Genomic DNA, 25294 nt, shown 5'->3' with positions numbered 1-25294 from the left:
AATTTGTTGGGCCACCCCTGGTCTCATTCTGTCCACTTGGCCATTTGATCCATTTTAGTCCACTTCTATCCATTCGGTGCATTCAGTCCATTTTTGTGCACTTATATAATGGGAAAAGACAAGTTTGGGTTAAGAGCACCTATTCTAAATCTAAATTCATTAAAGAAAATATAGATTTCAAACTCAGAATATCTAAATCTTAAGCATAGTATTTATTGTTATTACACTTATATTGAGCCACATTAACATAGCACTTCGGTTCACTTCAGTTTGGCTAAATTTAAATAAATTTTCCTAAACATGAAGGCTATGCATATACAAATGTAATCTTTAGGACAATTATTCATTAGTTTTAAATGAATTACATGAGATTGATTATACCTATATATAATTTTTATTCAACTATTCAAAACAAAGGATAGTGACTAATAAATAAAATAAATTGATGATTTTTAGCTCATCCAATAATATCAACACATGAGTTCTAGATAACTCAACTATAAAATCTCTTATATTGAATAAATATCTAGTTTGAAACCTATCTACACCAAAAAAAAAAAAAATAATTATTTCTTGGTCTTCAAGACAAAGAGCAATCTTTATGAAGCAAAAAATGAATACAAATCTATAGTAAATTAGTAATCCCACATTCTGGGCAACCCCAAAAAAAAAAATAAAATCAATTGTCTTGGCCTTTAGTTTAAAAAATAAAAAAAAATAAAAAAATGGGTTAGAATACATAGTTTTAAAGCTTTTAGGGTCTATTGGAATAGGACACAAATCTATAGTTTTATAGCTTAGGATCTTTTGGAATAGCACATTTTTGTTCATAATTTTTTTTAAAAATAATGTATACATTTTTTTTCAATAAAAACTTATCTCCTACCCTTTATTTTCCTTAAGGATTCATATGCGTTTGATTTTTTTTTTTTTAACTTTAATTATTTTATAATAAAGTTAGATAAAATACAAATTGGATTAGTAAAACATAAATTAAAATTTGAAACACACAAAAAATGTTTTTTTTTTTAATATAGAAAAATCATTTGTATTTCACATTTTATTCCTATGGCCACTTAAAAATCTCAAAACACTCAACAAACACTGCACACCTACATACAAAACCCTTTCCAGAAACCCTATCAAAACCCTTATCTCATTCTCACTCCAAAAAAAAAAAATCACCAATGGCACTCTCCAAACTCACCCAAATCAGAATCCTAGCCAGACCACATACCCCACCACCACCACGCTATCCACCTTCATCTCCTTCCGCTCCCTCTCCTTCTCCTCCCCAGAAGAAGCCGCAGCCGAGCGCCGCCGCCGCAAACGCCGCCTCCGCATAGAACCCCCACTCTCCTCCCTCAACCGCTCCCAACAACAACAGCCCCAACAGCCCCAAAAATCCCAAATCCCCCAAAACCCCAACTCCCCAAAGCTACCCGAACACGTCTCAGCTTTATCAGGCAACCGCCTCAACCTCCACAACCGTATTCTCACCTTAATCCGCCAAAACGACTTGGAAGAAGCCTCACTCTTCACTCGCCACTCTGTCTACTCCAACTGTCGCCCCACCATTTTTACAGTTAATTCGGTTTTGTTCGGTTTGCTCCGGCAATCCAAGTACTCCGATCTCCTCTCTCTTCACCGGTTCATCACTCAGGCCGGCATTGCCCCGAATGTCATCACCTACAATCTCCTCTTCCAGACTTATCTGGATTGTCGAAAGCCCGACACGGCTTTGGAACACTTTCGACAGTTTACCAACGATGCGCCCATCAATCCTTCTCCGACTACGTACAGGATTTTGATCAAAGGGTTGGTCGATAATGGCCGGGTTAGTAAGGCGGTGGAGCTGAAAGAGGAGATGGGTGTTAAGGGTTTTGCCCCTGACCCTGTTGTGTATAGCTATTTGATGAGTGGGTGTGTGAGGAGTGGGGATTTGGATGGTGTGTTTGGGCTTTTCGAGGAGTTGAAGGAGAAGCTTGGTGGGTTTGTGGAGAATGGGGTTGTGTATGGGGCTTTGGTCAAAGGGTATTTCATGAAAGGGATGGAGAAGGAGGCTATGCAGTTTTATGAGGAGGCTGTTGGGGAGGGTTCGAAGGTGAAGATGAGTGCTGTTGCGTTTAATTCTTTGTTGGATGCTTTGAATAAGAACGGGAAGTTCGAGTTGGGGTTGAGGTTGTTTGATAGGATGATTGAGGAGAATAGGCCGCCGTGGCGTTTGACAGTGAATTTGGGGAGTTTTAATGTGATGGTGGATGGGTATTGCGCGCAAGGGAGGTTTAAGGATGCCATTGAGGTTTTTAGGAAGATGGGAGAGTATAGGTGTCGTCCGGATACTTTGTCTTTCAATAATTTGATTGAACAGTTGTGTGATAATGGGTTGTTGGGTGAAGCCGAGGAGGTATATGGGGAGATGAGTGAGAAGGGGGTGAACCCAGATGAGTTTACGTTTGTGTTGTTGATGGATGCTTGTTTTAAGGCAGATAGGGCGGATGATGCAGCCGGGTATTATAGAAAAATGGTTGAGTCAGGGCTGAGGCCGAACTTGGGGGTTTATAATAAGTTGGTTGATGGGTTGGTTAAAGTAGGGAAGGTGGATGATGCCAAGTCATTTTTCGATTTGATGGTGAATAAACTCAAGATGGATGTTGCGAGCTATGAGTTTATAATGAAGGCGTTGAGTGAGGTTGGGAAGTTGGATGAGGTTCTTAATGTGGTTGATACGATGTTGGATGATGATGGGGTTGAATTAACTGAGGAATTGCAGGAGTTTGTAAAAGGGGAGTTGAGGAAAGAAGGAAGGGAAGAGGATTTGGGGAAGCTTATAGAGGAAAAGGAAAGGCAGAAGGCTGAAGCTAAGGCTAAGGAGGCTGAAGCAGCAGAAGCAGCCAAGAGAAGTGCAAGAGCTGCCGTTGCTTCTTTGCTTCCGTCTAAGTTGTTTGGAAATAAGGATGGAGAGACGGAGTCTGCAGAGGCCAATACAAATCTTATTGAAGCTACTTCCGTGAATGAAGAGGTGCTGAGTCCTGGTGAAAATGCTTCTGTGAATGCTGATGGGGAATCAAAAGAGGAAGCCGGTACTAATAGTGTGGATTCAGGTGGTATAGAAGCAAAAAGTGATGGCGTGAATTAGCAGGTAATAGTTTGAATGTGCATGACTTAGTGGGGAAATGGTCGTTATCTGTGTTCCTTTTCTTCATGTAATACTTTGGAAATTTAAACCTTATATCATGTGCTACTCTGATCAATTTATTTGTAACTAGGACTTTTGGAAAGGATGATGGTTTATTTTTATTTACTTCACTAGTTTTTTTCATCTTGGTACCGGTGGATTTATGGTTTTGATTTTTGAAGATTTTTTGACATTGACAGAGATAACTCCTTGGATTCTGTGTCAGTCTCTGTTAAACTGCAACTGTTGAAGCTTTTTTTTTTCTCCCCTTCTTAAACCCATACTGGTACTTGAACCCAAAGAATCTCGAAATTGTTTTGTTGAAGATTCAACATGAGGTAACTTTGGTCTTCTTTAATTTACATCCTCATGATTGCAATTGAAGGTAGGACTCCCATTTGAATCCACAGCAGAAGCTCCAGCAAACAGAAGGAAAAAGAACCAATAGATGGTTCTCTTGCCAGTTCAAATGACATGATTGTTAGGTCTATTGATGAGTAAAAGTGTAAAACCATCATTATTAATTCCTTTAGCACAATTTATGGGGGAATTATTTTTAGAAACCTAGCTGATATGCAATACATTATAACATCGGATTACCACTCTGATCTGCAATATCAATCATAAGACAAGGAAGGTTGCCATGTTGTAAATTGAATTTTTTTTTTGTCTCCTGTACATTTGTCGTAGACATAGAGCCCTTTGATTTCGTGGGGGAAAACTGAAGATTAGAAATAAATGGTGAGGCAAAAAACGTAGGATGTGGATCACACCTCAATAAGTTGAAGTCAAAAAATGGAGTTAGCATTTAGCAAGCAGATGTAGTCATTGCGTTTGACATTGAAAGCGCTCGCACTTACACAGTTACACTGGTTGGCAAGGTTTTCTACCATTCACTTTTTCTGTTCTAATGCGACCATTTTGCACACACAGGCTAGTCATCTGTCTCAACGTTCTTTACGTTTTGTGGTATCCTTGGTACTCGGTAGCTTGCTGGTCTTGTTACAGAAATTTGTGGTGACTTCTGGTTATTAACCACAATTTCATGAGGTTACTGTCTTCTACGTTAATAAAGTGACGATGGAAAATTGTAACTTACTTTATAACATCCTTAATATCCACTACTCCCCAGAAGATATTGGCAAAATAGCTGTGAGAAAAATGAAAATGGCCCCATTTTTCCAGTCTATTTATTCTCAAATCTTCTCAGATGCCCAAATATATGTTGAAATATAAGCAGTCAGACTGAATAACAAGATCACATGGCCTCAATCATCAGCGATCTTGTTAGTTGTTACATACTCTAGTCGTCGAAAAATTTGATGATTTGCTTTTTTTTGTTAAGTAAAAAATGAAAATAGTAGATGAGACTTATAAATGTTAGTCTCAAACATTTTTCTTAAAATGATGTGATTATTTTCTAACAAGACTATAATAACATTAAAAATGATGTAATTTTATCAAGAACTTACAAACCTTATGTTGAAAATGTGACATAAATGTCAATAAAGCAACTCATCTTTCTTCACAAACCTTTCCTCTCAAAGCATCACCAAAGTAGACTGAAAATGACCAAATTGAACTGAAGGTGGATTGAAATGGACTAAAATGCTACTCTATTGTTATGGCGCAACAACAAAAAGAGTATAATAATAATAAATGTTAAGTTTTGACTTTTAAATACCATATATTGATATAGGTTACCAACATTCAGCAGTTGCTCCTCATCTCAAGTTTGCCTTAGTGCTGTTAGATCGTTTTTTTTTTTCTTTTTTTTTCTTTTTTCCTTGCCTTGCGTTGAATCATGCAGCTATCATTGCTAAAATTTTAGTGAAGTACGTTCCTTGGTGCCACACACACGCTCCAAAGGCGAAAGCACAGGACACAACTCCAAGACCTAGAGTATCTACTGTCTAGTATCCAATCCCAACACACTGCCATAGCTTGTACTTGTAGTCTTAATCTGGATTTAAAAAGCCAATTAATTAATGATTTATCAGTCAAACGGTGAAGGAGAACGGGCTTGCTTATTATACAATTGGAAGAATCTGAAAACTAGAAGTCCTCGATACTTTCATACATTATAACATGCCAGAAAAATTGAATAATACAACACACAATTTGTGTCCCAAACATAACCCATAAATATGTATTCAAAAACATCTTTCTCAGCTACAGAGGTTTGGTATGCACACCCCAGCATCTGGATTCTGTTGCTCCTTCCATATCCTCCCAGTAACTCTCAGCTTCAGCTCTTTTCTATCCCCACCTGAGAAGAAGAGAGCCATGTTTCGTTGGATAATGAGACCATCATGGCTGTCCCTGACCTTCTTGTGGCTATCTCGAATACTTCGTGGGGTGCCCTCCCATATGAGTTTCCTCCCATTTGCCCCGACCTCAAGGCTATAACTATAGTTCCGAGCCTCATTCTCGTCACCCATGAAACGGAGGAATGCCATGTAAACAGGGGCCATGCCAAGCTGGAAAGCTTCAAAGTGAAGGCAGAAGTATTGACCAAAACAATGAAATACCTGATGAAAATAGCACCCAAGCCAATAAGATTCAGGCAATTAGGAGTACATTGAAAGGGGTACACATGCTGCTGGTGAAATGTAAACCAGAATTTCCAGGTCAGGGTTGATCAGCTTTTCCTTTTGATTTAATTAAGAACAAAATAGTTCTCTATCAAAATAAATTAAACTGCTTAGTGAGCTGTGCTACTTTTTTCCAGTGACATCCTCTAATAGGCTGCTTGCAATGACATGGACACACTGACACACAAAATACGCAGATAATACACTTCAGCCTGGCCTCAAAATGTCACACACACAATGCACAGCATGGCCAATGGCCTTCAGGCCTGTTGGCTCTGGAGTTTGTATGCACAGTTAACACTGAGCAAAAAACAAGTAAAGAACTAGGATACCTAGTCATGCCCTTTTGGTTCTAACACCATCATTGAAAACAACTATGGAGGCACATCACATATTGCTTACTATGGAAATCCAACCAAAGAGCCTAAATGCAATTTTAACACTTACTGTCAGCATCCAAGTGGCATTTTCAACTTCCCGGGGATTAGACTTCACATAGCGATGGTTAAATGTGCATCCTGTGTGCATGTCCACCTTGTGATCATCCCTCAGATGGGCAACCAGGAAAGGGATATCCCCGACAACAGAGCACTCTGATCCGGCATACGGACAATTATATGGTCTGAAGTTGCACGTTGCCTCATGTTTAAGCTTACTGTAGTATGGAAATATTTCTGGGCATCCCAAGGAGTAATACTTGCAGGGCAGTTCAAGTGACTCAGCCACCTTCTCCAAGGCCAAACACCTAATATCTCCAAGCTCTTGTCTACAAGTGGGGCATCTATTTTGTACCCTCGTTTTACAGGTAGAACAGAGTGTATGTCCATTGTGGCACTGCATGAAAGTAATTTGTTATTAAATAAAAAACAGAATAGACAGATAGACAGTGACAACATGAGAGAGAGAGAGAGAGAGAGAGAGACAGATAGATAAAGTGATAAACAGACAGATGAAGATATTGACCATTGCCCTATGCACATAGAAACACTCTAGTTTATCAAAATTACTGCTTAATGAGATTATTATTGGGGAAAAATAAGCCATACTTCACAGTTTAAAGCAGGCCCACTGGTTATATCACAACCTTGACCATTATTGAATGATTATCCATAGAAGTCCTCTATGCTGCAGAGAAAGGACCTCAGTAACCCAATGAGTAACAGAATTCCCATATATAACCCCACTGGCCAACTTCCTTCTGGCAAGTAAAATAGTTGATAACTGCGAAAGCCCTCCCAACCCTTAGATGACATCTTCTCTCTCACAAACCAAATAGATCTCAACTCTCCTCTATTTCAGCATATTGAGAGGACAGGCTCCAGTAGCTCCCAACAAATTACCTTTCCTCCAAAAAGTTGTTTTACAAAAGCGTCTTCAACTATTAACTTATCAAACTTCCATGAAAAGTGCAAGCAAAGAAACTGCTGATGCACTCTTTAATGTGTCAAACGTAACCATTAACTTGAGCTTCTCCCTTCAGGTAACTCCAAGCCCAAAAATATTTTGATAATTAAGGCACATGATTACAAGCAGCAGATGTTGAATTGCACTTTGTCAAAAGGCACTGTGATCAGCTATTCAAGGGATCCAAGAAATATAGGAAATGGTAATGGGAAATAAATGAGAGCACTGTCAATGAGAGAGAGAGAGAGAGATCATCCTAAAGGAATTCTCTATGTCCAAAAGTTAGAGAAATATGGCAACTACTCCAAGCTCCAACTTATGAGTTATGACGTAAGATAACTTATGTAGCTACACTATAAATGGTTGTACAGTTCTGCAAATCAACTTAGCATATAATTACCATATCACATTTCATAGCAACATCAGTGATGCTCCTGACAAGCTGGTGAAGTGAAACTTCTCCAACCATTCAGGTACGTTTCAAACCCTCATCAATCTGTAAGTAAGAAATTTTCATTTACATTCCACTATTTGGAGTTTGGAAAGAAAAACATATGAGCCTATCTTGCTTTAACAAATAGTAAGTAAGATTAGTCAAAGAAACTTTTCAAAATGTGCTCAATGTATGACCCTAGGTTACTCTACTGGAAAAATATTTTCAAGTATCTTTTCTTTTGAATGTTATATTACACCCTTAATCAATAGTTAGCATACATCAAATTTCCCCCACTTCAGTGTTCCTTTCTAATGCAAACCCATGCTAATAAAATTTCTATGCTAAACATTTCACAAACCACTCATTGATTTTACATAAACACGCTATATTTGCCACCCATCAAGTTCTAAGTTTAATAGAAGCTACTTGACAGACTCATGTGATCAAGCTACCAACTGCCAACCAGTCCTGCTTCTAAATTTTTGAACCTCCATTCACTGGAAAACAGGGTGGCCTAAAAGTTCTTTGAAAATTTTATACATGATTTGCAATGAAACTTTCTTACCTTGTACAAAGATCCATGTGAAAAGTAAAAGGACATGTAAACCCAATAAGAAATTAAGAAAAGTTTGATTTCTTATATTGATGAAAATTTTTGGGTAAGCATAATATCCCATAACTATAAATTCTACAATAAGCCTTTGTTTAAATCATCGATTGAGTTCACCACTGATCAATCTTATGGCTTAATCAACCAGACAAATTAAACCCAAAAATTCCAAGCAATCAATGAGCCTATGTCTATCCTTCATAACCCACGTACACAAACCGTCCAACCCAAGATCCCTACCAAATCCCACAAAAAATTTAAAGAAAAAAATTGCCAATGACCAAAACATAAACCCATATGCACAAAATATAATTCCACACGCACAAAAAAACAAAAAAAGCCCCTGTAAATTGTAGCTCAGTGGCACTGTTTGGTCTCGTTTATAAGGAGATACAAGTTTCGAATCCCCCTCCCTACTTAGTGTAGCAATTGAAATATTGAGAGAGAGAGAGAGAGAGAGAGACCTAGTGGATTGGTGTTTGGTTGTGTAATTTTTTTACTTGGAAAGATGCCAACATTAATTGGATTTTTAGAAGAATATAGTTAAACAAGATTTTTATTTGATTTGTAGATTCTGGAAAAATCAACTATGATATTTGACTTAAAACTTTCAAAATAAATAATGCAAATAATTCAGAAGTCAAAACTAGGCTTCACAATGAAAGGGAAGATGGTTTTCTAGCAGATTCTTTATTTTTTGCATTAGAAGGGAAATAACTGCTAAATTTAATTCATAGTCAATCATAGATGATTTTCAGTATTTAAAAGAAACTTAAGTTCTATTTTGAAAGATGATTAAGTTGAAATGTATTAAAAAACAGTTATTTTGTGAATTTATTTTGTTTATATCTTATTAACATTGAATGGATACTAGTTTTATTTTACAGTATTAATTTCGTTGGGAATTTCAGTATAATTCTTATTCTTGAGTAGTTGAAAAAAAATGTTCATACTTTGGCCCTTCCAGAAATAAAATCTGAGTTCTGTCTCTGCACTCTAAAGACCTACAAGCAGAAAATCTATAAGAAGTATATATTTTATAGCAAATACTTTTTTCTGTGTCTGTTTCAGGCCTAGATTAGCCAGTAAATAGCCTAAAAAATCAAGAACATTTTATAATAACAACTTTGAAGAAAAGACTGATCTGCTTTTGATCATGGAATGGACAAAGTTGGAACAAGAGAGAAGAAGAAGAAGAAGAAGAAGAAAAAACCTAAGAGGAGATGAAATATCCTATAGTTCCATCCGACCAGCATAATAAGCCATACTTCACAATTTCAGTGATGCCCACTGGTTGTATCAAAACCTTGACTTTTATTGAATGATTATCCACAGAAGTTCTATATGCTGCAGGGAAAGGACCTCAGCAACACATTGAGTTATAGAATTCCGATATATAACCTCACTAGCAAACTTCCTTCTGACAAGTGACGAGTAAAATCTTTGATGCCTACAAACGTCCTCCCAAACCTTAGATTCCATTTTCTCTCTCACAAACCAGAACTCACTTCAACTACAGCATATTCAGAGGACAGGCTCCAGTAGCTCCCAACAAATAACCTTTTCTCCAAAAAGTTTTGCAAAAGTTTCTTCATCTGTCAACTTATCAAACTTCCGTGAAAAATGCAAGCCAAAAAAACTGCTGATACACACTTTAGAGCATCAAACCCAAACGTTAACTTGAATTCCTCTCTTCAAGTGACTCCCAGTGCAAAATATTTTGATAATTAAGGCACATGGTTCTTTTAATAAGCAATATTTAAAACACATAATTACAAGCAGCAGATGTTGAATTGCACTTTGTCAACATGAATTAAAACAAGGCACTGTAATCAGCTATTTAAGGGACCTAAGATACATAGGGAATCATAAAGGGAAATAAATGAGACTACTCTCAATTAGAGAGAGAGAGAGAGAGAGAGAATCCTAAAGAATTCTGTATATGCAAAAGTTAGAGAAACATGGCAACTAATACGAGCTCCAACCTCACTATCCCTAGGTTAAGTAGCTGTGCTATACAGGGTTGCACATTCAGCAAATCAACTTCACATATAATTGCTTTTGAAAAAAAAACTTCACATATAATTACCATATCAGGTCTTGTAGCAACAAGCTGGAGAAGCAAACCTTCCCCAACCATTCAGGTAGACATTTCAAACCTTCCAATTTGTAAGTAAAGAAATTTTCATTTATATTCCACTCTACAGAGTTTGAACAGAAACACATATGAGCCTCCCTTGCTTTAACTAATAGTAAGTAAGATAAGTCCAAAAAAAAATAAAAAAAATTCAAATTGTTAAATTGCACCCTTAGTCTACTGGAAAGAATAATTTCAAGTATATTTTCAGTTAAATGTTAAATTACACCCTTAGTCAATCATTAACAGTAACACATCAAATCTCCTTTCATTTCATATGATCAAGTCACCAACTGACCAAACAGCCTGGTTCTAGATTTCTGACCCTCCCTTTATTGGAAAACTGGGGTGTCCGTGTCCTACAAGTTCTTTTGAGTAATACATTTATAGGGAGTATACACATATGTAATCACTTAAAGGCAGAAAACTGATTGATTTGCAATGAAAATTTCTGACCCTGAACAAAGATCCATTTGAATAGTAAAAGTAGACATAAACACAGTAAATATTGAGAAAAGTCTGATTTGTTAAATTGATCAAAATTCTCTTCTAAGCATAATATCATTACAGAACAAATTAATCCAAAAACAATCCAAGCAATCAACGATCCTCTCTCTATCCAACAAATCCTTCAAAACCCAGTTCCAAATAATCCTCCACACCCCAGATCCCCAATCAAATCCCACAAACAAATCCAAAGTAACAATTTTTTCAACAACGAAAACAAAAACCCATTTGCACAAAACACTAATTCCACAACACTAACTAGAGAGAGAGATAGGGAAAGACTGAGACCTGGTGGATTGGAGGGTACATGGAATTGGTGCAGACAGGGCATTCTAGGAGCTCGTGGACGCTGGTGGCGGGCGTAATAGCTGTTGGGCCCACAATATTGTTGGCGTTGTTGTTGTTGCCGTTAACAACGTTGTTGCTGGCATTGCGGGACTTGTTGTTTGAGGAAGAGAATTCAGAGTGGAGATGAGGATGAAGAACGTGGTGATGTGGGTGTTGGAGTTGTTGGTGGGGATGTTGATGGTGGTGGATCTCATCCTCGTCCAAATCCGACGATGAAACGCACTCGATGCTGTCCAAGTCCATCTTCCTCTCACAAACTCACCCACCAAAACCAATACCCACTTTTCAAAATCTTAAATTTACGGTAAAAAATTTGAACTTTGGAGTTTTCTTCTTCCCTTTGTTTTGGTTTTTAAAGGAAATTTTGAGAGATGGGAAAGATTGAGAGGGAGATGAAATGGAAGGAATCGAATGGTAGGAGGAACTGGATGGATGGATGGATGGATTCTCAGGAACCAAACTACCCTCTCTCGCTCTCTCTCCCTCTCTCTCTTTCTCTCTCTTTTGTGGAAGAAGATGTTCTTTTCTTTCTTTGTTGGCTTTTTTTTTTTTTTTAATTTTATTTTATTTTTTTTTTTTTTTTGGGTTTTTCTTACAATATATGGATATATGTACTTTTTACGTATGTATGTATTGTCTATACCCATTCTCTCCATTTGAGAGAGAGAGAGAGAGAGAGAGAGAGGCAGAGAAGGACAGGGATTATTTTATGATTGAAGTTGGGATGTATCTAAACACTACTAACTTGGGTTTGATTTGGTTTTTAGGATAGGGGAATAAGGAGTTTTTTTTTTTTTGGATAAAAAATTAGAAAGAAGAATAAGGCATTAGAAATCAGGATTATGATTGCTAAATATCTTTGTCACCTATCCATTATACTTTGTGTGCGATTTTTTTTTTTCATCTAGATGAAAATGACTGGTGGGAACAAGTTTTGCTCATCTATTATAGATTATTTTCACCCCATCTCATCTCATCTAGTCCCAAATTAGGGTAGTAAATAAAATAAACTGTTTATAATTAATACGAACTCATTCAAAAAAATGTTTGTCAGTAGTAAATAAGTTAAGTTCAAACCCGAATTTAAACTCGACTATTAAACGAGTAAATTTTAATCATAATAATGTGTTTGCAATCAAGCCCATGATATGAGGCATGGTTTAACTATATAAATATTATATTTTTATATTTAAAAGTTAGTAAATAGATTCATATAAGTTTGGGTTGTAGTTTATTGATAATTTAAACAATTCATTCAAAGTAAAGATTAACAAATTTGTGAATGAGTAAAAAAAATTTAATCATGGTTTTAATGTATATGGGAAAAAAAAAAAAACAAATTAATCAAATAGTTCACGAACAAGCTCTAACTTATTCGACAAGAAAATGAACGAAACTTAAATACATAATCTTGTTTAATATTGAGCTCAAGCTTAACTAATGCTTGAAATAAAATTAAATGAACTCTAAACTTTTAATATGTGTGTTTTTATTTAATATATATTTAAATTTGTGGGGGATAAGGGGGTCAGGCCCAAGTTAATGGGCCGAATACCCAGGAAAGGACTGTTTCACATCCGAAGATGAAGATGCGGAGAGTGCAGGGCCCAGAGTGAAGTGGAATCCTCCTGTAGAGAATCAACGCTGTCCGAGGATGATATCTCCAGTCCGAGGAGGACATCACCTGTCCGAGGAAGATATTTTACTTTGATATGATATCGGAGACTAACTGAGTAGGGGAAAAGCCTGATTGATTGTCCGAGGACTCCACCTGATCAAGATAAGCTCAAAACATACTCAGGAACGATAAGGATGAGGAAATATCTGAGGGAAAGACTGCTGCCACCGTATTCAATGCATTGCAACAGCTTTTCTGGCCGCATTTATATGGAGAAGACCTCTGAACAGTGCTTCATAACCTACCACCACTCACACAGAGATGAAAAGAAGCTGCCTGACGTGACAGGTACTTGAGCAAGTTCATGGATGGGGAGCACGTGGACGGTAGAGATGAGAGTGAGAGTGGCTATATAATAGAGGGAGAGGGTTTGAAACGAGGCATGGAATGTATGGGAAACTGATCAATAAATAATAAAAAGAGTGATAATCCTTTGCTGTGAACCCCTTGTCAACTCTAGTTCTTCGACTCATACTCTACAAATTAATTGTCTTTGGGTTTACGTAAAGAAATTAGACCCTACAATATATATATAATATTTATTTATTACTTATACATGAAATATTTGTAATTTTGATTTAACATATAATATTTTCTTATGTAAAAAAAATTTACATCAAACAAGTGTTCATCTTTGCAAAAAAAAAAAAAGAAGTAAGTCATGACATGTTTAAAATTATGCCCAAAATTATATTAATTTTTTTAATCAAAAAGAGGGAGGGAGAATTTTTGAAAAGTCAAGGGGACCATGGTCCCCCTAACCCCCCTTACTCTACTAAAATCTTAAACTACATGTTTATTTGAATAAGAGTGGTTGGGTTTGCTTACTATTTCACCTAACTCACCTAACTCATTAGTAACTGCGGTATGGCGTCTTAGCTTAAAAGCAGTTAAGGTGCTACTATGGTCACCCTCAAATAGGGAAGCCACACTTATCGCTTTATCTAACCATTTTTTTTATTGCAAAAAAAATAATAATAAGAATCAAGATTGATTACAAGTTAGGCAAGAGTTAAAAACAAAAAAATCAGATTGATTACACCCATTTTGGAAAGAGCATCGGTTGCTCTATTACTATTCCAGACATTGTGCAAAAACTTGATTTCTCAAAAAGCTCTGAAAATAGTCCTACATTTGGTCACTACAAACTTGGATTGTTATCAGTTGGGAAAATTATTTTGAAAAAATCATGCTCTTTATTTTTTTTAATAAAAATATAAAATAATTACTAAATATTTCCCCAATTATACTTGTACAAAATATTACAATTTCACTACAAATCTAATGTTCTAATATTCATTATAATCGTTTATTAATTAGTATTTCAAGTACTATTATGAAATATGGCAACATAATTATCAAAAAAAAATTTTTTAGTTTCATCTTTTATTGTTTGAGAAAAATTTAGGTACTATTTCTTTGATGTCGTACCCTAGGATCTTCGATTAAAATTAAATCACATGTTTGCACTGATCAATGAACCATATGATTGAATTTGTTGTTCTTAAAATAAAGATAACAAAATTTATATTGTATTATTAAACATAGTCATCTAGTTGAATTTGATTGAAAATTTAAGGTATAACACCTAAAATATTAAACCTAATTTTTACCATTACAAATATATTAAATATCTATATTTCATATTTTTATTTATAATGTAACACCTAAAACATTGAACCTATTTTTTACCATTACAAATGTTAGGCTCTAAAGATTTAGGAATTTATGTATTTAGAATTCTAATGTGTAATATTGGCAAACCATGATCAAAACATTATATTTAGTCTTGTTTTAGGCTTGCTCAAAGTTGTGCCTTTCATGTAAAGTTGGAATCGAAAGGCTGCAGATGCATTGGTGCATTTCGCCCTGCCTCGATCGATCGAAAGAAAGACTTGATTGATCGAATCTCAGGCAGAATGCTTTTCTACAGAATTTTCCAACTTAGGCCTAACTCATTAAACATTTTGGGTTTTCTGTTTTTACCCTAGGTATAAAAGGTAAAACCCTAGCCACGTTTTTAGAGTTGCTCCTATTGTATTGTTGCTCATACTTTTCTGTTTTGTGTAAATCTCTTGTGAGATGTAGAGGAGCTTTCCTTTACACAAAACTTAGGATTTTCAAGGTAGAGATAGTATCAACATCTTGATGATCAACTTCGTTACTGCCATTGGAGCTTAAAGAATAACAAGCATGGGTGCTTGTAGCTGATTGGAGGAACCAAGAAAGAAGGAGTTCGTGGATTCGGAGCTTGCACGTGGTCGTGTCAATAAGTTCTACTGGTGGGTAGCATTAGGAAGTCAAGCGGGGAGCTTGTAAGTCCTCTTGTATGAACTTTGATTCTTTCGCATAGTGGATTCAGGTTTACCTTGAGGATAGCTAGGTTAAATCCTCCCCAGGTTTTTACCGTATGGTTTCCTAAGTGATCATATCATTGTGTTATTTATATTTCCACTGCTTTATATTTTTGATATGATTGTATGTTTGTAATAACCTAGAATTGCATAATTTGACTAAGTTAATCACTTGGCTAATTAACTAGGTTAATCTGGTTGGTATAAGGGGTCTAAAACCGTTCAAGTGGTATCAGAGTAGGTAGCTCTCTTGTTTGAGATTTTTTTTATCTCTAAGCTGATCCTTGATCCCTGTTGTCATGGAACATGGACACTCTCTTGTTGTTCCTCCTCACTTTGATGGAAATAACTATGCTTATTGGAAAGTAAGGATGAAAGCATTCCTAAAATCTATTGATGAGAGGGTTTGGAATTCCGTTGAATACAGATGGGAGAAGCCCACTACTCCTGTGAGTGAGTGGCAAACTTCTCAAAAAGAAGCAGCTGGGTTCAATAGCAAAGTTATAAATGCCATCTTTAATGCTGTTTCTATGAAGGAATTTAAGAGAATCTCAAATATTGAGGTTGCTCATACTGCTTGGAAGATCCTCCAGACTGTGCATGATGGCACAAAGATAGTTAAGATCAATAAATTGCAACAATTAACTTCTAGATTTGAAAGCATTAGAATGTCTGATGATGAATCTTTTAATGAATTCTATGCTAAATTGAATGATATTGTTAATTTTGCATTTAATTTTGGTGAAATCTATGATCAACCTAATTGTTAGGAAGATTCTTAGATCTTTAACTGAAGACTTTAAACCCAAAGTGACTGTCATTACTGAGAGCAAGGATGTGGACTCCATCCCTGTTGATGAGCTTGTAGGATCTCTTCAGTCCTATAAGTTTGACCTACCCAAAGCAAACAAATCCAAATTAATGGCTCTTAAGTCTGTTGATGATGTTGATATTGGTGGATTTGATGATGAGCTCTCTGCTACAGAGATTGCGTACCTTACCAAGAACTTTAGAAACCTTCTTAGGAATAACAACAGAAAGGCAAGAGGTACAAACACTGCTGAACCTAGAAACTTTAAGAAGAATGATCCCACTAAGGTTAATCAATTTGAAATACCTAGAGAAAAAGTTGGTCAATCTTCAAACAATTCTTTGGGTGCTCAGTGTTTTGGTTATCAAGGGTATGGCCATGTTAAATCTGAATATCCTACATTCTTGAGGTCTAAGGGTAAAGCTATGGCTGTAACCCTTAGTGATAATGAGGTTTCTGATGATGAGTCTGGATGTGACGAGGATTGAAACTTCATTACTTTCACTGCTACTGCTGTAGTCAATGAAAGCGTATCTGTGGAAGAAAACCCTTCTGATGGAGAACTCTCTGAGGATGCTATGAACTTTGGAAAGTTGCTGCAAAGGATGCTATGAATGTTGAACTTGGCCTGAAGAAAATTGAATCTCTTGAGTTTGAAAAGAAGAATTTGCTTGTTAAATTATTTGATGCTAATGATCTTTTGAACAATGTGAAATCTGAAAATATGCTCTTGCTAGATAAAGTTAAAACTTTGGAACATGATTTATCTATTACTAGATCTGCTAGTTCTAAACTTGATCAAATGCTGAGTGTTCAAAAGTATCCTTCTGACAAATCTGGATTAGGTTTTGTTGAAAGCATCTCTGTATCTACACCACATTCCACGAACTTTGTTCCTTTATCTTCTTCTGAACTTTTCGTGAGTGAGGTTGTGAGTGAAACTGTCAAACCCCCTGTGAGTGAGGTTGTCAAACCTGTACAAGTTTCACCTCCTAAGAAGATAAGGGTTGATCTAGAAGAGTTTAAACCTAAGGATTCTACCCTTTCTAAGGATAAGATGCATAGTAAACCTGCTTGGGTTTGTCATTTTTGTGGAAAGTCTAGGCCCATTCGTCCTAACTGTTACAAGTTTCAAGCTGCTAAGAGAGCAAACAAATCAAAGGTGTCTGTGCCTCAAGCACAAGATCCTATGGCACTCATTGGTGAATTGGTAAAGGTGTTGAACCTTTATTCCAATCCTGGAGTTGGAAATCACTCGAATGTGAATAAGAACTTCAATGCTCGTGGTGCATCTAAAAGATTTTGGATGCAAAAGACTCGATCTAATTGAGTCTTTCTGACATGGTCCTTGTACTTCATTGCTCATTCCTCTGTGACCATTGTTCTTTAGTGTTTGTGCTTTTGTGTTTTTTTTAGGACTTGCATTGCATTCTAGGATTTATTTGTTTTCTCTTTATTAATAATAATAATAATAATAAAGAAGGGAAAAGGAGAAAGCAAAAATATGTTTGACATTATTTTTCTTGGTTTTTGAAAACAATGTTGGTCAATTTATTTATACTTAACATATCTTGTGTACCTTGTTTAGCCTTGAAGAGCTTATGTACTGCACTTTACTAGTTGAAACTTTATAGTGCATGTTGTGTGGGAAAGATGTTTATGGTGTTTATCACTTTGCCTTAATTTTGAAGTCACATGTTATTTGACTGTCGGACTTGATCTTTTTAAGAAATGCATAAATAACCATCTCACCACTGTTCACTAGCCAATCATGAACACCTTAGTACATATTGTAAAATTTTGTACTCGAGAAAGTATAGCACATGCACAAAAAGAACATAAAGTGTAGCCTCGGTTAATTCACATAATTAAAATTGGTGTGTACTATTAGGCTTGATGTCAATTCACATAATTATGAGGCAAAATTCAATAAACTTACATGATTGCAAACTTATGTTCTAGGAGATGTGGGAGTTATATGATGTAACTCTTTAGGTGATAGTCTCTTTTAAATTCTATGTAATGAATTTTGTAAACTTTGTGATTGATTTCTATTCACATATCACCTCACATGTATCTCAAGTTTTTGCTAGTTGCACACACTACACAAGTTACTCTTTGCTAAACACTGTACATGTTATTGTGTGTGTTTTTGGTCTGACCAACCAAGTTTGAAAATACCTTAAGTATTATGCAAAACATTTTTTTGCTTAAGAATTTAAAGGGAGAATGGCTGAAACTTTCTTTGGAGAAACTGGGATTGAAATTTGGGTTTTTGAAAAAGTATTCCATTTCATCTTATACTCATGCATTTTGTTTCATCAATTTTAATGCTTTGAGGAGTTATTTTCAAATTTTGGTTTGGGTTTTTCAAATTTGTGATTTTTCTCAAAATTTTGTGAGCCTCTACCTGTTTCGATCGATCCATTCTGTTTTTCGATCGATCGAAAATGTGCTTCAATTCATTTAAAAGTCTCGGATTGATTCAATCGATCAAATGTGATTTTTGATCAATCGAATGTCACGAATCAGGTTTTTAAAACACTGTTCTTTAACTGATTCAAAACACTTATTCAAAAAGTTTTTCAAACTTTCTTTCTCTCTCCGACTCGGCAAGGCTAAAGTTTCAATTTTTTGTCGTTTTCCTCCAAAATTTTTGCAAGGTTTCTCTTTCCTCAAGCCAGTAAAACTATTATGCCCTTCCTTTTGAGTTTATTTTCATGTTTTCATGCATTTTTCATGCATTACACACTCAAATTTTTGGACTATTCATTTTTGGGATTTTTGTTGATTCAAGCCCTATTTTGTAAAATTGATCAATGGGTTTTTGTTGGGACATGATATAAACTTGTTCTTGGTGGTTTAATTTGATCAATTTTGTGATTTGTGAAAAATTGAATTTTCTAGGGTTTGTATTGAATCCGAATTGGGGATTTTGTTCAATTAGATTGAAATTGATGAAATTGACTTGTTGTTTTGATGTAATTAGGCATTATAATCTGTGTGTTGTGTTATGCAATGCTCAATTCATCAATTTGTTTCAAAATTTTCAAGTGGTTTTTCAAATTTTTGGGGTTTTTGTTAGAAACTCTATGCTCAAGCCAATTTTGTGAAATTAAACTTAATTTGAACTTTGTTTACTGCATTAGTACATGCATCATGACATTGTAATTGTTTATGCAGCATATAGATTTTTACTCTATTTTTTGTGCTAACTTGCAGTCTGCCCTTGGTTTTGTTTTTGTTTTTTTTTTTTTTTATCTTTTGGTTTTCTCTGTGTGTCTTTGTCCTTTCCTTAGCACTATGACTAGGAAGACTAGGACTCGTAGGTCTGTCCCCATACCTACTCCTTCCCCTCCTCCCTTTGACCGAGAGAAGTTTCCTAGTGAAAAAAATCAAGAGATTTATGATAAGCTAAACCTTAGGAGGAAGATATGGTCTGAGCATTCTGTCATCTTAGATGAGCTAGATCTTGCCATTAGGGCAAATTTTGAGCGTAGGGGCTGGTTACCCCTGGTGGATATTTCTGATCCTCCTCCACCTGCTACCCTGATTAGAGAGTTTTTCTCGAACATCTCTATCCGCGTCTATGATTCCAACACTTTAGTAAAGAGTTAGATACGAGGCGTAGAGTACACCATTACTCCTATAGTAGTGGCTAATGCTCTGGGGGTACCCTTGGTCCAGCACACAGTCTACCCATATGATGAGTCTCTCTTATTGAGTGATGTCATGTCTTACATCACTGGGTCTTCTATCTAGTGGGGTTCTAATCCTAGGATCACTTCTGCTGAGCTTTCTGAGTTAGATTATATCTTCTTTAGGATAGCGTGTTACTCTATTTGGCCCATTTCTCATCTTCATACTATTCCTCTCGAGCGGTGTGTCTTTTTGTATGCTCTTGTTACTGATACTCCTATCAGTTTTCCCCATTTGTTTCTTCATTCTTTGAACGAAGTTTATAAGAGTTCATCTTCATCTCACGCCCTTGTTCATCCTATCTTTATTCATAGGATTTTGCTTTATCTAGGTCTACATGATTTCCCTTCCTCTGAGAATGTTCATGTTATTGCTCCTATAGGTGCGTCTTTTCTTAGACAGAAGGCTGCTCACCTTCAAGTTAGCTCTAAACACCCTAGGTTTGAGCCTTCTGGTTCCGCACCTCCTCCCTCTTCTTCTACAGGTCCTACTGGTGAGGATGTTCCTGATCTTATTGATACTGCTGCTGTTGCTATTATTCCTCCACCTCCATCGGATGACTTTGATATACGTCGTACCTTGGAGACTGTCATGACCGTTCAGGCAGCTTATGGTCAGCTTTTGGTGGACTTATTTGACGAGATCCGTGTGTTGCGAGCTGATCTGGCACATTTTCGTTTACCCTCACCATCTCCTTTAGATGATGACTTGTGATTGCCCTTTGGCATTCCGTCACAAAAAGAAGGAGTAGAGTTTTGTTTTGTAGAGGAGTTTTGTAGTTAGGGGGAGAGTTTTTTTTTTAGGAGCTAGTGGAGATGTTAGATTGTATCTAGGCGCTTTACTCTGTATATCATTTTTTTTGGGGCTATTCATGTTAGGGGGAGTAGCATTGTTTTTGATATACATGATATATACATGATTCTTGTTTCTTTGGATTCACTTTTATTGATTTATATTTTTGAGTTGTTCATTGATATATGTCTTTATTATGTGTTGTGTGAATCATATAAGAATGGTATACCTGTTTATTTGCTATTTTTTGTCACACATGCATTTATGCGTTTGTTAAGTATTTTAGGAATATATAGGTCGATTCAACTGAGCTGCTGTCTACACTTACAACTGATGTATAGTAGTTAGGATTGAATTTGAGTTTATGAGCATTATTTTTGTAAAGGGCTTTTACCTATAAACTTTGAGCTTTTAGTTTGTGTTTTGTCACGGATTGCCAAAGGGAGAGTTTGTTAGGTTCTAAAGATTTAGGAATTTATGTATTTAGAATTCTAATGTGTAATGTTGGCAAACCATGATCAAAATATTATATTTAGTCTTGTTTTAGGCTTGCTCAAAGTTATGTCTTTCATGTAAAATTGGAATCGAGAGGTTGCAAATGCATTGGTGCATTTCGGCCTGGCTCGATCGATTGAAAGAAAGACTCGATCGATCGAATCTCAAGCAGAATGCTTTTCTACAAAATTTTCCAACTCAGCCCTAACTCATTAAACGTTTTGGATTTTCTATTATTACCCTAGGTATAAAAGGCAAAACCCTAGCCACGTTTTTAGAGTTGCTCCTGTTCTATTATTGCTCATACTTTTCTGTTTTGTGTAAATTTCTTGTGAGATCTAGAGGAGTTTTCCTTTACACAAAACTTTGGGTTTTCAAGGTAGAGATAGTATCAACATCTTGATGATCAACTCAGTCACTGCCATTGGAGCTTAAAGAATAACAAGTGTTGGTGCCTGTAGCTGATTGGCGAATCCAAGAAAGAAGGAGTCCGTGGATTCGGAACTTGCACGTGGTCGTGTCAGTAAGTTTTGCTGGTGGGTAGTATTAGGAAGTCAAGTAGGGAGCTTGTAAGTCTTTTTGTATGAACTTCGATTCTTTCGCATAGTGGATTTAGGTTTACCTTGAGGATAGCTAGGTCAAATCCTCCACAGGTTTTTACCGTGTGGTTTCCTGGGAGATCATATCATTGTGTTATTTATATTTCCGCTGATTTATATTTTTGATATGATTGTATGTTTGTGATAACCTAGAATTGCATAATTTGACTACTAAGTTAATCACTTGGCTAATTAACTAGGTTAATTTGGTTAGTATAAGGGGTCTAAAACCGTTTAACAAATATATTAAATATCAATATTTTCATATATTTATTTATAATCTAATTTTTTTATCTAGTGAGATTGTTGAATAATTTAATATATATATATATATATATATATGTAGGGACTGGGTTTGAGCACTTCTACTGTTGAGTAAGTGGACTCAAGCCCAGCTAGTCCAATACAATGAATTTGTAGAGAGCGGGTTCAAGGACTAGGCCCTAGTGAGGGATATGATTTCTATGCATGGCTGAATATGCATTGAATAGCATGGACATGGATTCAAATGTGCAATGATGTTCCTCGGCCCTCCTCTTGGGAGCTTGAGGTTCTTACTATTTCTTTAGTGATTGGTTACAAAAGCTTTTCTGTTGTTACAGGTTGTTGCAGTGTTCAATGCTTCTAATTTTCTCCTCCTTCTTCTGTCCCTCCTTCAAAAGGGCTTTCTTGCATTATATACCCTCTTTCAGTGGATCTTAGCCCTACATCTGTTGCTCAAGCAGGTCACTACTTGAGTACTTGTCCCATCAGCCGCCTTCCCATTCTTTCTGCAAGCTGCAGCAACCAAGGCTGCGCTGTTCAAAGGTCATTTCCTCGTTAATGCAGCCAGAATATTAGTTGTGGGCATTAAATGTGGAGGTGACAGTTCATCATGGACTTGCTCCTCCACCATGCTTCCACGACTGGCACGTTGTACTTGTTCCTTCTCTTTGGATGCTCAGGAAGGCTGCTTTTGGTGGTCCGTTACTTTCTAATCCCATGGTCTTGGTTTGTCGAGGAGAGGGTTGTCCTTGGCGAGGTTCTTAGGCAATTTGGACTTTCGCACTTCGTCCTCAGGCGTTTCCTTCTCCTCAGCATGGGCCTTGGGCCTGATATGAAATGGGCCGAGGAAACCAAATTCTTTGGCCGCACAATATATATATATATATATATATACAGAGAGAAGGGTTAAGATATTGTCTATCACCAACTAAATCCCTAAAATAAAGACTTCTAAAAACGACTAAAAAGAAATCTAACACCAACATCATTAAACTTAAACTTAAAATAGCTTCTCAAAGAATATTCTAGAGAAAATAACAAAACTAAATGTGTTCTTTCTAACCATCGCCCCTATCTCCACAAAATTATATTTACTACTTAATGTGCCAACAAAGAACAGAAAGAGTCAAGATTTTGCTATTATTCATTGATTTTGATATAGATTAGCTTCCAAAGTTTTAACATCCCATTTTTACTTTTTTGACAGTTTGCTCAATAATGACATTGCCTCCATGGAGATGTTTAAAACCTCCATGGAAAGTGTGTACAGTATAATGAATGTGAGTGATAGATTTTAATAACGATATTGATTGGTGAATTTTCACTTTATAATACTTTATAAGTATTATGCACTAAATTTTGTAATATTGTAGGTTGACCTTTTTAAGTAACTTGGCAAGCAGGGATGGAGCTATTCTTGGATTAGGAGGGCTGTGGGCCCCCCTAAATTTTTTTTTTAAAAAAAATTTAGTGTGTGTATATATATATGTATGTATGTATGTATTAATTTTAGCAATTTGCTTCAATAAAATTGCACTTTGCCCCCTTCAACAATATTATTGATCTTTTTAAAGGGTTATAAAAAAATTTATTAGTCTAAAATTTAAAATAAATTTAACTAGCTCAAAAATTAGCTTAAGTCCAAACAATACCTAAGCAGACATACACCAAATGAATAAATAAATAAAAGAGAAAGGGTTTAAAAAGAAAAAGACACCCAACACGCATGCAAGACACTAAAAAATAAAAAATAAAAAAAATAAATAAATAAAGAAAACCTGAACTAAGTGTGACTTGGGACTGGAAGGCAGGGAAAGGGACACGCTGTGCCTAGTGGTGGCAATTTGTGTTCGCGGGTCGGGTCGTGTTGTGTCGAGTCATAAGTATTCAAATATATGGGTTGACCCAAACCTAACTTGTTTAGTGAACGTGTCAATACAAATGACCTATTTAATAACCCGATTAATTAATAGGTCATACCTAACCTGAATAACCTATTATCAATTCCCATGTATCTAAGATTCAAAATACAATTACAATCAATATAGTAATAAACATATAATTACAACAAAAAAAACTAAACAATAATAACAAAAGTTAATACATTTATAAGCTAAACTGATGAAATGGGTTAGACAGGTTCGTATGTTGAACATGAACACAACTCGTTTATTAAACGGGTGTGTTGACCCGAATATGACCCGAACCCATTTAGCCTCAACCCATGACCTATTTATAAATGGATTAGTCGTGTCAGATTTTGCCACCCCTAGTTAGGCATGGACAAGTGGGCAATGACAGCACATCACAACACAGCAGTAGCAGTAGCACACCACCACTAGTCCACCGCTCTCAAATTTGGTATTATATCTAATCTATCCTCTTTTTTGGATTGGAATATCTTATCTCCCACATCTGAATCTCTAGTGCCAAAAATTACTAAACTTTTTTCGATTGATTAGCTTGATTTGATTATCTGAGTTGTGAAGAAAATAAAAAAGAGGCAGAGATGAAAGAATTCTCAGGAAAAACGGGCATTTGCCTCTTATTTACAAACTATGCAGCAAAATACCTCTATTTTGAAACTATTTAGAAAAATGTCCTCATTTTTTAAACTCGATTTTAACAAAATCGAGTTCTATGTAAAACTCGATTTTAAAATCGAGTTCTATGTAAAACTCGATTTTAAAATCGATTTCTATGTAAAACTCGATATTCTCAAAATCGAGTTCTATGTATATTTTTAAGTGAAACTCAATATTAGTAATATCGAATTCCACTTAAATTTTCAAAAAAATTTAATTGACAAAATTTACATAAAACTCGACATTGCTAATATCGAATTCCACTGTAACTCTTTTTTCCTTTTTAATTGAGTTAAAAAATATGGACATTTTGCTAAATAGTTTCAAAACAAAAATATTTTACTACATAACTTGTAAATTATGGGCAAATGTCCATTTTTTCCAAGAACTTTCTGCACAATTTACCCTCACCGAATACAGAAGAGAGAGAGAGAAGAGGCAGATAACATTTAATAAAGTTAAAGTAATATTTTATTATAAAAAATACTGTAGTAGGTGACTAACACATCAACCATGTCCTATTTTGCGTGTTGTCACTTGATAGTGTTAAATTCTGTTTGTACTATGCTTGTCTTATAGTGTTTGTCTGTTAGTGTCTTTTAAAAAAATAAAACAAAATTTAAGATTATTTTCAACTTTGAAATTCATTGGTTAGTTGTTGAGTGTTTGTGTGTAATGATTTGTAAGTTATTGAATATTTAATGGGATGATAAGTTCAAATTATATTTTATTTGTAGATTATGAAAAAATTAACTATAATATTTTATTTTTTCAAAAGAAAGGGTTCAAATGATTTGGAAGAT

At 35.6% G+C, this 25294-nt stretch overlaps 2 protein-coding genes across 2 annotated transcripts; one reads left to right on the top strand and one right to left on the bottom strand.

The window, feature by feature from the left end:
* The first annotated feature begins 1187 nt into the window (after positions 1 to 1187).
* Positions 1188 to 3304, top strand: LOC112012776 (pentatricopeptide repeat-containing protein At3g49240, mitochondrial). Its single transcript, XM_024045158.2, is given in 2 exon segments — positions 1188 to 1253; positions 1256 to 3304. Coding segments are annotated over 2 exon segments (1950 nt in total). The 3' UTR covers positions 3140 to 3304.
* Positions 3305 to 5186: 1882 nt separating this feature from the next.
* LOC112012764 (E3 ubiquitin-protein ligase SINAT5) lies at positions 5187 to 11765 on the bottom strand. Its single transcript, XM_024045147.2, has 3 exons — positions 11155 to 11765; positions 6220 to 6606; positions 5187 to 5709 (listed from the first exon to the last, which is right to left on the bottom strand). The coding sequence occupies exons 1-3, from the start codon at positions 11455 to 11457 to the stop codon at positions 5347 to 5349; spliced, it is 1053 nt and encodes a 350-aa protein (XP_023900915.1). The 5' UTR covers positions 11458 to 11765; the 3' UTR covers positions 5187 to 5346.
* Positions 11766 to 25294: the final 13529 nt, after the last annotated feature.

Source organism: Quercus suber, unplaced genomic scaffold (assembly GCF_002906115.3).
Source record: "Quercus suber isolate HL8 unplaced genomic scaffold, Cork oak 2.0 scaffold_166, whole genome shotgun sequence".
Taxonomy (NCBI): Eukaryota; Viridiplantae; Streptophyta; class Magnoliopsida; order Fagales; family Fagaceae; genus Quercus; species Quercus suber.
This window is presented reverse-complemented; position numbering and strand designations above follow the sequence as displayed.